General features: G+C 37.2%; 1 protein-coding gene across 1 annotated transcript in view; it reads left to right on the top strand.

The window, feature by feature from the left end:
• The first annotated feature begins 1,454 nt into the window (after positions 1–1,454).
• The window catches only part of TAF4B (TATA-box binding protein associated factor 4b), a 95,381-nt gene continuing 84,210 nt past the window's right edge, over positions 1,455–12,625 (top strand). Inside the window, exons 1-3 of the mRNA XM_054694121.1 lie at positions 1,455–1,556; positions 7,871–8,007; positions 9,069–9,176. Coding sequence (XP_054550096.1) covers positions 7,906–8,007; positions 9,069–9,176 — 210 coding nt within the window. The 5' untranslated portion in view covers positions 1,455–1,556; positions 7,871–7,905. The remainder of the gene's footprint in view (positions 1,557–7,870; positions 8,008–9,068; positions 9,177–12,625) is intronic.

Genomic DNA, 12,625 nt, shown 5'->3' with positions numbered 1-12,625 from the left:
AAGATTTTTCCATTATCTGTGAATAGTTTAACTTTTTTCTAATCTGAATCTCTTTTATTTCATCCTCTTGCTTAATTGTCTTGGATAGTACTCTTAAGTACAATATTGAGTAGAAATGGTTGTAGGTATCCTTATCTCATTCCTCCTCTTCATAGTCTTGTTTTATTCTTGATCTTAAGGGGGAAATTTTATTCTTTCACCATTAAATATGATTTTTAGATGTGGGGTTTTTGGTAGAAACAGTCTATGAGGTTGAAGAAGTTTCCTTTTATTCCTATTTTGTTGAGTGTATTTATCATGAAAAGGGGGTGTCAAATTTTGTAAATCTTGTTCTACACATTGAGATGATCATGTAGCTTTTTAGCCTTCTATTGATAGGGTATTCTTTATTAATTAATGTTTGGCTATTAAACCAACCTTGAAAATTGAAATAAATATTTTGTCATGGAGTTTAACATTTTATATGTCACTGGATTCAGTTTGCTAGTACTTTGTTGAGATTTTTTTTATCTATATTCACAAAGTATGTTGGTCTCTAGTTTTCTTATGATGTCTTTATTTGACTTTGGTATTAGAGTAATACTCATCTTGCAGAATGAATTGAAATATGTTCCTCTAATATTTTTTGAGTATTAGAGTAATACTCATCTTGCAGAATTAATTGAAATATTTTCCTCTAATATTTTTTGGAAGAATTTGTGAGGATTGATTTTTCTTAGATGTTTGGTACAGAATTCATCTGTACCTGAACTTTCTTATGAATAATTTTTGGATTATTAATACAGTCTGTTTGTTAGAGGTTTGTTCAGTTTGCCTATTCTTATTTTCTTGAATCAGTTTCAGTAGTTTGTGTGTTTCTAAAAATTGTTCCATTTCATGTTTATCTAATTTATATGTAATCAATTCATAATATTCCCTTATAATCCTTATTTCTGTAATGTTAGTAGTAATGTCCCCTCTTTCATTCTAGATTTCAATCATTTGAATGTACTTTTTTTTTTAAAGATTTATTTATTTATGCATACAAGGATGGGGGTACAGGCCAGAGGTGCAGGGGGGTGAGAGAATTCACCAGAGACAGAGTGGGGAGCAGAACAGGCAGATTGACTGAAATAAACTGCTGATGGAAGCAGCGGGTGAGTCAGGAGAGGTCCGCTGCACCATGTGGGCTGCTCCCTGGCTGAGGATCCAACTCATGCTGCAGAGGCTGTGGTCAGCCTCATAGGTTGCGTCTTAACCCCTTGTGCCACCAGGGAGGCCCTGAATGTACTCTTTCTTTAAAAAAAAATCTAAACTTTTGTCAAATTTGTTGGTCTTCTCAGAGAACCAATTTTTGTTTTAATCTCCCTCAGTTGATTTTCTGTTCTGTATTCTCTTTACCTCTGCTATAACCTTTATTTTATTTTTTTCTGTTTGCCTTCATTTTTTTTTTTTTTTTTTCCCCTAGTGTCTTAAGAGGGAAGAAGTTATTGATTGCAATTTTTCCTTTGGATTGCTGGTATTTACAACTATATTTATTGCTCTAAACAGTGCTTTATCTGCATCCCATAAGTTTGGTATGTTGTGTCTTAATTTTCATTAATTTCAATTATTTTTCAATTTTGCTTGTGATTTCTTTTTTGACCAATTTCCTATTTGGGGGTGTGTTATTCTGCTTATTTTTGAGTTCCTCCAATTTCTTTTTGTTATGGATTTGTAATTTCATTCCATTGTAGTTGGAGACTATACAATTTGATTTCAGTCATTTTAATTTTGTGGATGTTTGTTTTATGCTCTAGTATATGGTCTATCCTCAGAATGTTCCATGTACATTTAAGATAAATGTTGTTGTGTATTCATAGATTTGTTCTAGGTCTGGTTGGTTTATATTGTTTTTCAAGTATTTGATTTCCTTGTTTTTTTGTCCTTTATTAACAGTGGAGTACTGGAGACATTCAAGTATTATTACTGAATTATCTATTTTCCCCTTCATTTTTGTTGGCTTTTGCTTCATGTGATTTGAACTGTGTTGTTTGGTGCATGTATGTTTATAATTCTTATATTTCTTGTTCCATTGAGTGTTTTATCAATTATAAATGTCCCACTAGTAACACTTTCTGGTTTTGTTTATTTTGTCTTATATTTGGCCACTTTATTTTGGTGGGTCTTGCATGTACTTACATCTTTAGTGTCCTTTTTACTTTAAATGTTTTGTATCTTTAGATGTAAAGTGTCTCTTCTGCAGACAGCGTATAGTTTAATATTGGATATTGCTTTTTAAAAATCCACCTGATACCTTTTTGCCTTCTGATTGGATTATTTAATCCATTCACATTTAATGTTCCAGAAAAAAGTGGGTTTAGGTCTGCCCTTTACTTTTGTTTCTCTATATTTCCTGTCCTTTTTGTTTCTCTTTTTTGTTTTCTTTTGTCTTACATGAATATTTTCCTGTGTAACATCAATTCCAGTATAGTTATATATGTCCACACATCCCCAAATACACATAAATATTTTAGTGGTTACTCTAGGCTTACAATATACATCTTAAGTTATTTCACATTCATATTAACTTACTTTGATGAGAGATAGAAACATTTTTCCTATTTAATTTCTCTAATTTTGTGCAATTATTGTTGCTCTACATATTGTATCCTGACCCATTATGAATCCAATGATACCTGGTTATAATTATTATCATATGTAATTTTATGTCTTTTAAAGAGGCTGGTGTAAGAAAGGAAGAGGATATATTTGTAATATTTATTTTTTACCTTCTTATTTGCCATTTTTGGTTTTCTTCATTTGTTCCCATAAATTTGAGTTATTTCAAGTCATTTCCTTAGTACAGTATGGCTCTGCTCCCACCCACTTCCTTTGTTCAGCTATTCACAAATATACTGTGTTTCTATATGTTATAGGTGCAGTGATACAATTATCTACATATTGTTCTATAGAATTGCTTTTATTTTATTTTATTTTTTTTTAAAGATTTGTTTTATTTATTTATATAAGCACTGGGTACAGTCAGAAGCGCGGGAGGGTGAGAGAATTCACCAGAGCCAGAGCGGGAAGCAGAGCAGGCAGAAGGACCGAAGTACACTGCTGAGGGGAGCAGCGGGCGGCAGGAGAGGTCTGCGCGCCATGTGGGACCCTCCTCTGGTGGCCGGGGAGCAGCCGGGGATCGAACCGGGCTGCAGAGGCAGCGGGCAGCTTCTCAACCCAGCGTTCAACCACTGCGCCACCGGGGAGGCCCATTGCTTTTAAATCAATTGAGAGAAGATAGCAGAAGTAACATGCATTTATTCTGTCAGTTTACGTTTACCAGCACACTTTTCTTCTTTTCATGTGAATTCAAATTATTGTTTGGGGTCAATTGTTTTCACCCAGAAGAACTTCATTTAATATGTCCTTTGAGGTGTGTACTATCTGTAACCACTTCTCTAGTTTTTAGATGGTAATGCCTTTATTTTACCTCCATTTAAAAAAAAAAAAGATTTATTTATGCATACAAGAACTGGGGTGTAAGCCAGAGGTGGGAGTTGGGTGGGGTGGGTGTGAGAGGATTTACCAGAGACAGCAGGGAGTAGAGCAGGCAGATGTACTGAAATACACTGCTGAGGGGAGCAGCGGGTGAGACAGGAGAGGTCTGCTGTGCGTGGGTTTCTCCCTGGCCGGCTGGGGATTGAACTCCTGCTGCAGAGGCTGCGGATTGCTTCATAGTGCTATGCTTAACCCCTTGCGCCACCAGGGAGACCCAGTTTTGTCTTCATTTTTGAAAGATAATTTTGATGTATGTTGAATTGTTGGTTGACTTTTTTTCCTTTCATCAAGTAGACTATTGTCATCCCACTAACTTCTGACTTATATTGTTTTTCATGAGAAATCAACTGATAATATATTGTACATGATTGGTCATTTTTCTCTTGCTGCTCTCAAGGTTTTTTCTTTGAATATTTTTACTGTGCTGTGTTTGTGTTGTCTCAGTGTGGATCTCTGCATTTATCATACTTAAGACTTTGCTGAGCTATTTGCATGTCTAGATTGTTCTTCATATTTGGGGTGTTATCACTCATTATTTCTTTGAATATTTTTTCTACTCCTTTGCGTCTCTCAATCCTCTCTTTCTGATGCTTACATTATGTGCTTATTGTTCTATGTTTCTTTGAGATTTGTTTTTCACTCTTTTTTCTCTTTATTCTCTGTGTTGAATAATTTCTATTGATCAAGCCCATTCAAGTTTACTGTTGAGGCTCACTGTTGAATTTTTTATTTTAGTTGTTATACTTTTAAGTACATAGTTTCTTTTTTGATAATATCTGTCACTATGATAGACTATTGATGTGTTATCATCTTCATGCTGTCCTTTGCTTCTTTAGGCATGGCTTCCTTTACTCTTCTAAAACATATTTATGGTTGGGCCTCCGCAGTGGCACAGCTGGTTGAGCGCAGTGCTGTGAAGCTGTCCACAGCCTCTGCAGCACCGGTTCGATTCTCGACCGGCCAGGGAAATTCCCACATGGCGTGGCAGACCTTCTGCCTCACCCACAGCTCCCCTCAGCAGTGTATTTCGTCAGTCTGCCTGTTCTGTTCCCCACTCTGTCTCTGGTGAAACCACTCACCCTCCTGCGCCTCCAGCCTGTACCCTGGCTCTTGTATAAAAATAAATAAATATTTAAAAAAAATTTATGGTTCTTTGAATGGTTACTCTGAAATCTTAATTAAATCTAACAGCCAGTCCCTTTCACAGGTGGACTCTTTTGCCTGTCTTTTTTCCCCATGTGTCACACTTTTTTCCTTCTCATTTTATTTTATTTTTTTGCGTAGAAGAACTTGGGTATAGGCCAGAGGTGTGGAAGGTAAGAGAATTCACCAGAGATAGAGTGGGGAGTAGAACAGGTGGCTTTACTGAAATACACTGCTAAGGGGAACAGCAGGTGAGACAGGAAAGATCTGCTTTGCTGTGTGTCGGTTAGTTCCCTGGTCAGGGATTGAACTCAGGCTGTAGCAGAGCAGTGGTAGCACTGATATGTAACCCCTAGGCCACCAGGAGGTCCCCATTTTATTTTTTGTTCACAACTAACATTGTAGGAACATTGGATATTAGTCTTTATTTCACTGAGTGTGTTTCTGTTGTTTGCTTATTTATATTTTTAGTGTTTGGGTGAATTATTTTAGTGGTTTATTTTTCTCACAGTGAAAAGCATTAATATTGTTCTCAGAGGGAACAGCCTTGAACATAAGTACACTGTATAAACTGGGATGACAGTGATTTCAATAGAGCTCTTTGTGTCTCTTTCTCTGAGCTCCTGTTAATTGGTGTGTCTCTAATTTCACACCCAGCTCCACTCAATCCCAGACCAATTACCCTGTTGTTTTCAATAATTCCTTGGGATCTGACTTGCTCATAGTCTGGACCAATTAAATTTGGGCTCCTTTACATGAGTAGTTTTTGAGATTACTGTGTGAACTATGGTCTGACCTCAGAAGGGTTCATGGTTGTCTCTTGTCTGACTAGTTCTCTCAAGTAAACTAGAGCTGGGACTAGGGCTTAGTTTGTAACTGTCATGAAGCTACCAGCCTTTTAATTGTTGCTTGTATTTGAGAACATCCTTAGTTCTGAGTTTCTCTACACTTTGTTTGAAATAAAGCCAATTAGTTTCTCTAGAGTGGTATTTAGAACAGCAATTAGGTGTGAATGATATTTCTACTCTAGAGGTGCAGTGCTGGACACAGGTGGTAGCCCTGAGTCTTTGGCTTACCTGTTGCAGCATGGGACTTTATAAAAGAACAGTGTATTTCAGTGCATCTGCCTGTCCTGCTCCCTACTCTGTCTCTAGTAAATCTTCTCACACATATCCCCACCCTGAACCTTTGACCTGCACCCCAGTTCTTGTATGCATAAATAAAAATAAATCTTTAAAAAATTTAAAAATAATGTTCACCAGTTATGCTTGTTTTGCTGGGGCTGAGTTTGTTGAAGTCTTCATGCTATCATTTTGAAAATGGAATTTCAGCTATGAGTATTCTTGTTTGTGCCTTTACTGACGTGAACAATAATTTCTTCAGATTAGAAATACTGGGTTAAAGGGTATACAAATGAAAATCAGTTTGACATATTTATGTAATTGAAAAATGCTGTTGTACCAATTTACACTACTATCATTAAGATATTAGAGTTCCTGCTATTGCACATCTCTCCAATTTAATTATCTCCATTGGACTAGTTAATCTTTGCCTATCTAGATAGATGTAAAATGCTGTGGCATTAATTTACCTATCCCTGTCATTGTCATTGGTGTTCCTTTTGCACATTTTAGATATTTGGATATTTGTCCTTTGAATATCTATTAACTAAAATTTTCTGCCATTTTCTGTTTTGTCTTTTTACTTGATAGTATCTTTTGTTAAACAAAATTTGTTTATAAGGGCCTCCCTGGTGGCACAGGTGGTTGAGTGCAGTGCTGTGAAGCTTTCCACAGTCTCTGCAGTGCTGGTTTGATCCCCGCCGGCTGCGGAGATGTCCACATGGCGAGGCAGACCTCTCCTGCCTTGCCCCCTGCTCCCCTCAGCAGTGTATTTCTTCAGTCTGCTGGTTCTGTTCCCCACTCTGTCTCTGGTGAATCCTCACACCCTCCCGTACCTCTGACCTGTACCCTGGTTCTTGTATAAATAAATAAATAGATAAATAAATAACAAAAAAATTTCTTTTTAATATAGTTTATTGCATCAAACTTAAGAGTATTTTTCATATCCCAAGTTTAGAAAGATAACTTTCTACATTGTCTAAATTTAAAATTCTTTTCCATGTTTTATTCTTAATGCCCTGTTTGTGTGTGTATGTATGTGCGTGTGTGTATGTATAGTGTAAACTTTTCATCATTTTCATATAGGTAACTAATTAAACCATCTCAATTTCTTTTCTTTTCTTTTTTTAAATTTATACAGGCACTGGGTACAGTCAGAAAGCGTGGGAGGGTGAGAGAATTCACCAGAGATAGAGCGGGGAATAGAACAGGCAGACTGATGAAATACACTGCTGAGGGGAGCAGTGGGCATGACAGGAGAGGTCTGTTGCGCCATGTGGAACCCTTGCTGGTGGCTGGGGATTGAACCGGTGCTGCAGAGGCTGCGGGCAGCTTCGCAGCCCAGTGCTAAATCGTTGCACCACCAGGGGAGGCCTTCTTTTTTTTAAAAAAAAAAATTTATTCATTTATGCATGCAAGAGCTGGGGTACAGGCCAGAGATGCTGGGGATGAGAGGATTCACCAGAGACAGAGTGGGGAACAGAACAGGCGGACCGAAGTACACTGCTGAATGGAGTAGCGGGTGAGTCAGAAGAGGTCTGCTGTGCCATGTGAGTAGCTTTCTGGCCGGCTGGGGATCGAACTCCTGCTGCAGAGGCTACTCTTGCTTCCTAATGCGGTGCTAAACCCCTTGCACCACCAGGGAGTCCCCCCACCTCAGTTTCTTGAATAGTTTCTCTTATTTTCACTGATCAAAGAATATTCATTGTCCCTTAGGAAAATCTGATATGGCATATCTCCCTGACTCTATTTTGGGGTTCTTTGTTCCATTGGTCAGTTTGTGTGGTTTTTGTGTGTTACTGTGCTGTTTTACTTCTTGTAGTTTTATAAATAGTTTGATATTATAGAGGAAAAGTATTTTTGCCTTCAGGAGTTTCTTGTCCATGTACTTAGACTTGGAATGTTTAGAATAGCTTGAGTGAAAGCATTTTTCTGTATTACTTATAATAACAGATGAGGAATTCAGAATGTAGTAGTAATCACTTATTGAAGAGCATGTTTTAGTGTTGAAATAAATTGGAGAAAATACACAGTGATTTTATTTCCTTTATTAACTCAGAAGTCACTTTTTTCCCTTTTAATTATAGGAACAGTTTTGATCAAAAGTAACAGTGGACAGTTGATGTTGGTATCTCCTCAACAAGCTGTAACAAGACCTGAGACAACAAGTAATGTAACTTCAAGGCCAACAAATTCTCAAACAGTCAAAATTTGTACAATGCCGGTAATATACCTTTAAGTTTTTTTTCCATCTTCCTTAGTTTCTAGCTACTATCTCCATATAAATGCGTACACATTTGCCTGTAAGATAAAGAGGTGATTCTGCTCAACTTTTAGAATTTAAGTGACCTCTACCTCTGTAAATTCTCCCCCATACCAATTTAATTGAAATATTTGGTTTTGTTGTTTGGTAATTACTAAAATAATAAAATGTTAGTTTTCCTACTCAAAGATTTTGTAGGCCTCAAGAGAATGTTTGAAGGACTGTTTGCGTCTTCCACTTTAATTTTAATTTGTAGAAAAGTATTAACACTACAATTTCAAGTATTCATTATTATCTACATCTTCCAGTCATTACCTTTAAGAAATTCAGAACCAGCTGTAAATTTTCCTTAATTTGAGATTGTAAGAAACTTATTTATTTTACATACATGATAATCTTTCTAGATCACTAAAGCTTATCTTTGTGCCAGAATTAAGAGTTTATTTTTATGGCATCTTTATTTCATTCAGCAACCAGTACTGAATGTAGCATAGCATTGTCTTGATGAGTCAGGCTCATCTTGATGAAAGATTGGATTGTATTCTATGGTTATACTATTCTCTGCCAGTTCATTTCCCCCCATTTTGTGCTCTCCTTATCTCTAGATTCTCAACCACTCATTTTCTCTCTATTACTGTATCTGGTGATTATAGCTGCTCCTTGCCTTTCTAGTTTCCTTTATCTAATTGCTGTTGGTGGAGAAGATAGATTAGCAGATTTTTGTTCATTGTTAAATAAAAATCTGTAAGTTTTCTATGTGATCCGAAGAGTAAAGTTCAAGATTTTATTGATGAAATGCTATGATATTTATTTATTAAATCAGTTGCTTTCATAGGAATGTGAATCAGTTAGATTCATAGTAAGGAACATGCATAAAACCCATAAAGTTGTAAAGCGAGTTACAACAGAGAAGTTTGATAAGGTAAAGTATTATAATGTTTGCCATAATTGCTGGCAAACAATTGATTTTAAATTAATAACACTGATAACTGTATTGTCTCCCTCCCACTCCCCACCTCCAGAATTCTAGTTCACAATTAATCAAGAACATGGCAGTGGCACCTGTTAAAAAATTGGCACAAGTGGGTACTACTGTGGTAACCTCTGTTCAGAAGCCTTCTTCAGTACAAGTAAGTCATGATTTACTTGTGGCCCTGTGTACTTTGGTTATTCTTTCATCTCTCTTTATTTTTTAGCTGTTTCCTGCCAGATGTATAAGTGGCTAACTATATGGCATTGAAGAGAGCAATTGAATGTTATATGATGTCATTTATCAAACTAGGAGCTGTTAGAAGTTTGGGAATCACACAATAAACATGATGTAATTCTTAGAATATCACTTTTGCTAGATACTATTAAATTAATGCAAATGTACCTGATCACTATGTGTCACAATATATACAAGCAGGTGCTTCAACAAAATTTTGATGTATGTGATATTTTTCAAGGACTGATATCTGTGAAAGGGAAGGAGAATAAATAAGAGTGAACTAGATGCAGAGCAAGTAAAACCTCAGTCACTGTGGTAGAGAAATTTGAAGCAAATACAGCTTGTCAGAGTTGTGCCACTGTGTGTCAACATGGTCAACTGGTTCTTAATGGCCCCTCTGTGCTCAGATATTAGATTTATACTCTTGAGGGGGAGTTGTGCTTTTGGGCAAAGCAATTTTTTGTAGCTGAGACAAACTTTGAAGGAACTGAAAACTGGAGGCTGTTAAGTAGCATTCCCAGCAGCAAGGGCAACACAGATTTCTCCTTTTGATCAGGTATCAGTCTATATTTTGCATTGCTGGCATCTACTTCTGGGATTCCAGTGGGTTTCTTGCTTGCTTGCATACAAGAACTGGGGTACAGGCCAGAGGTGTTGAGGGGTGAGAGGATTCACCAGAGACAGAGTGGGAAACAGAACACGCAGACTGACTGAAACATACTGCTGAGGGGAGCAGCAGGCAAGACAGGAGAGGTCTGCTGCACCATGTGGGTAGCTCCCTGGCCAGCCAGGGATCGAACTCGTGCTAGTGGTTGCAGATAGCTTTATAGTGCTATTTTTACCCCTTGTGCCACCAGGGAGGCCCATGGGTTTCTGTAGCTGATCGGTGTCATTTTCCTCCTTCACTATCCACTCTGCATTCCCCTCGTATTCAACTACTAATTTTGCTGATATTGGTATCTTAACTGGTAGTGTGACCATACCTTCAGACCTAGAGAATCTGAGGTTCTAATTATCATGCTCTTTTCAGGTAAGGAAGAGTTGCTGCACTTGTCCATTAATCATCACAATTGGGCAAGGAAATACCAAGAGGCACTTATGTGGATCATCTGATTCACCTCATATATTTCTCTCTGCCTCCATTATATATAATAGCAGCCTTACCTATTCCAAATGTCAGATCATTATACTCCTGTCATGATAATGACGGCTTTCTTTTCTGCTGGCCGCAGGACACAAGGAATCCAAAGAGCCCAGCAGACAGCCATAGGAGCTAGTTCATAGGAATTTTTACAGTGTCTTAGGGTGAAAATGTGCCTTCTGTGGGCAGAAATGGAAAGTATAGTCCCTTGTGGAACTTGGAGGTGATAGTTAAGTGGATCCATTTATCTGTTTATACCTTTCCTTGGTTCTTACTGGGAAAATAGTGCATAAAGAGTTTTTTGATTCTGTGAGTACACTGAATTTTGGAAGATGAAAGACAAAATTACATCTCCATAGAGTTTTGTTTATGAGTTTGCACTTCATCGGTGCCTTCTACAGAATGCTCTAAGACTTTACTAGGCCAGCAGCTTCTGGGTCATGTCATGGATGTACAATCAAAAGATCATTTGGTCATGTGACCACTGACACACTTCCTTTGCTATCAGAGAATGTATTTTCTTAGAACACGTTACATGAAATCCCATATTGTAGAGCAGAGCCTTCGTTGGGTTCTAATTTTATTTAACCATATACTGCTCTTATTCTTCTAACAGAGCAGTGAATCTAATTGTAAACAGTTTGTTCCACTCCCCCCCTTAATAAAGGATACCAGTTATTGAGCATTTAATGTCCTTGACCCATTTTAGGTGCTTTACATATCATCTCATTTTATCCTTGTAACTACTCTATTCGGAAATATTATCTCCATTTTATATAGGTGAAATCGGTATGGAGAGCATAAGAAACTTGAATGATGTTTGCTAATGTGTGTTAACGGGGTTATTTGTGCCAAAGTCTTTATCTGACTCTGAGGACTGTTGTAATGGCTTCTGTACTGATTATCTGAAATTCTAGTTTTTCTCCACCCCTGTTTAGGACAATTTTCCTCTGCCCCATTAGGCCAAAGGGTATGAATTTGGCCTCCTGATATTTACTATTGTATTATGAGAAATAATTATGGGTTTTTTTGATGCTCAGTCAGATATAGATATGGAATATAGACACTTTCAGAGAAGTGTCTGAAAGTAAGAAATTTATAATCCTCAGGTCCTGGAAAAGGACAGCATAGCATGTTATGCAGGGGACCATGTAGGAGGAACAGGCAAGGGGACTTGACCAAACAGGAAACTGGGAGAGAGTAAGGACTTGGAGGCAAGTGCCTTTATTGAGAGTTGGGGTGGAGTACAGAAGCAAAAGGTCTGAGGGGATTTCATATCTGTTAAATGGCACTAGAGTACAGTTAAGGAAGGGAAGTAGGGGAACTTGTGGCAGGGATAAGCCTTATTACATGGGTATACCTAGTCACTTGGGTGGGGTGCTCACAGACTATTTCAGGAGATGTTTAGATGTCAGGAAAATACTGATTTTTAAGAATTTAAATTCAATTACATAGTTTTGAAAGGGTTTTTGTCACTTTAGCTATATAGAGATGAGTTTTTCCATTACATCTGTATCTTAAAGATTGAATGCATTTGATAATTTTTAAATGGTATCTCTGGATTCTTTTCCTTAAATTATTTTTCCATATGAATATCGAATATTGCTGTGGGTTGTTTACAGCTTTTTCTGATTGATATCAGTGCATATTTTAAGCTAAGTTGCTTCTCAGTGGATGGTAGGCCAAAGCAGTAGAACTCATCAAACAGTGAAATTGAGGAATAATATTTGTGCTCACTCTGAGCTTAGATTTAGGTATTGCTTGGAAATAAGGAGCTACAGCTGGAAAATAGAGAAAATAATATTCTTTGTACTTTGAATACAAAAGCAAATGTGTATTAAGAAATTTTGAAAGTATTTCCTATTAATAGGTGTTGAAATTTGTTTAAAATTTGCTTAAAACATGGCCTGGTTTGTCCCTTCCATAGCTTATCGTTAGAATGGACTGTAGTTAGTTCTATAGTAAAACGTGGTCTCATTTAGTAAATGTTACACAGAAACTAGTGTGAAATCTTGTTTACTTTTATATTGTATTTGATGTATATTGCCCCTTTGTTAGGTTAAACTCTACTGTGCATATGATTGGTTCTGGAATTAGCATTTCTAATTAGCATTTCTAATTAAATGGGAACAGATCCAAAGTGATTTCAGACTCGTCTAGAAAATGGCCCTCCTCCTCCCCGGTGGCGCAGCGGTTGAGCGCTGGGTTGCGAACCTGCCCCCCCCCCC

Source organism: Talpa occidentalis, unplaced genomic scaffold (assembly GCF_014898055.3).
Source record: "Talpa occidentalis isolate TD23 unplaced genomic scaffold, MPIMG_talOcc4v2.1 talOcc4.13, whole genome shotgun sequence".
Lineage (NCBI taxonomy): Eukaryota > Metazoa > Chordata > Mammalia > Eulipotyphla > Talpidae > Talpa > Talpa occidentalis.
This window is presented reverse-complemented; position numbering and strand designations above follow the sequence as displayed.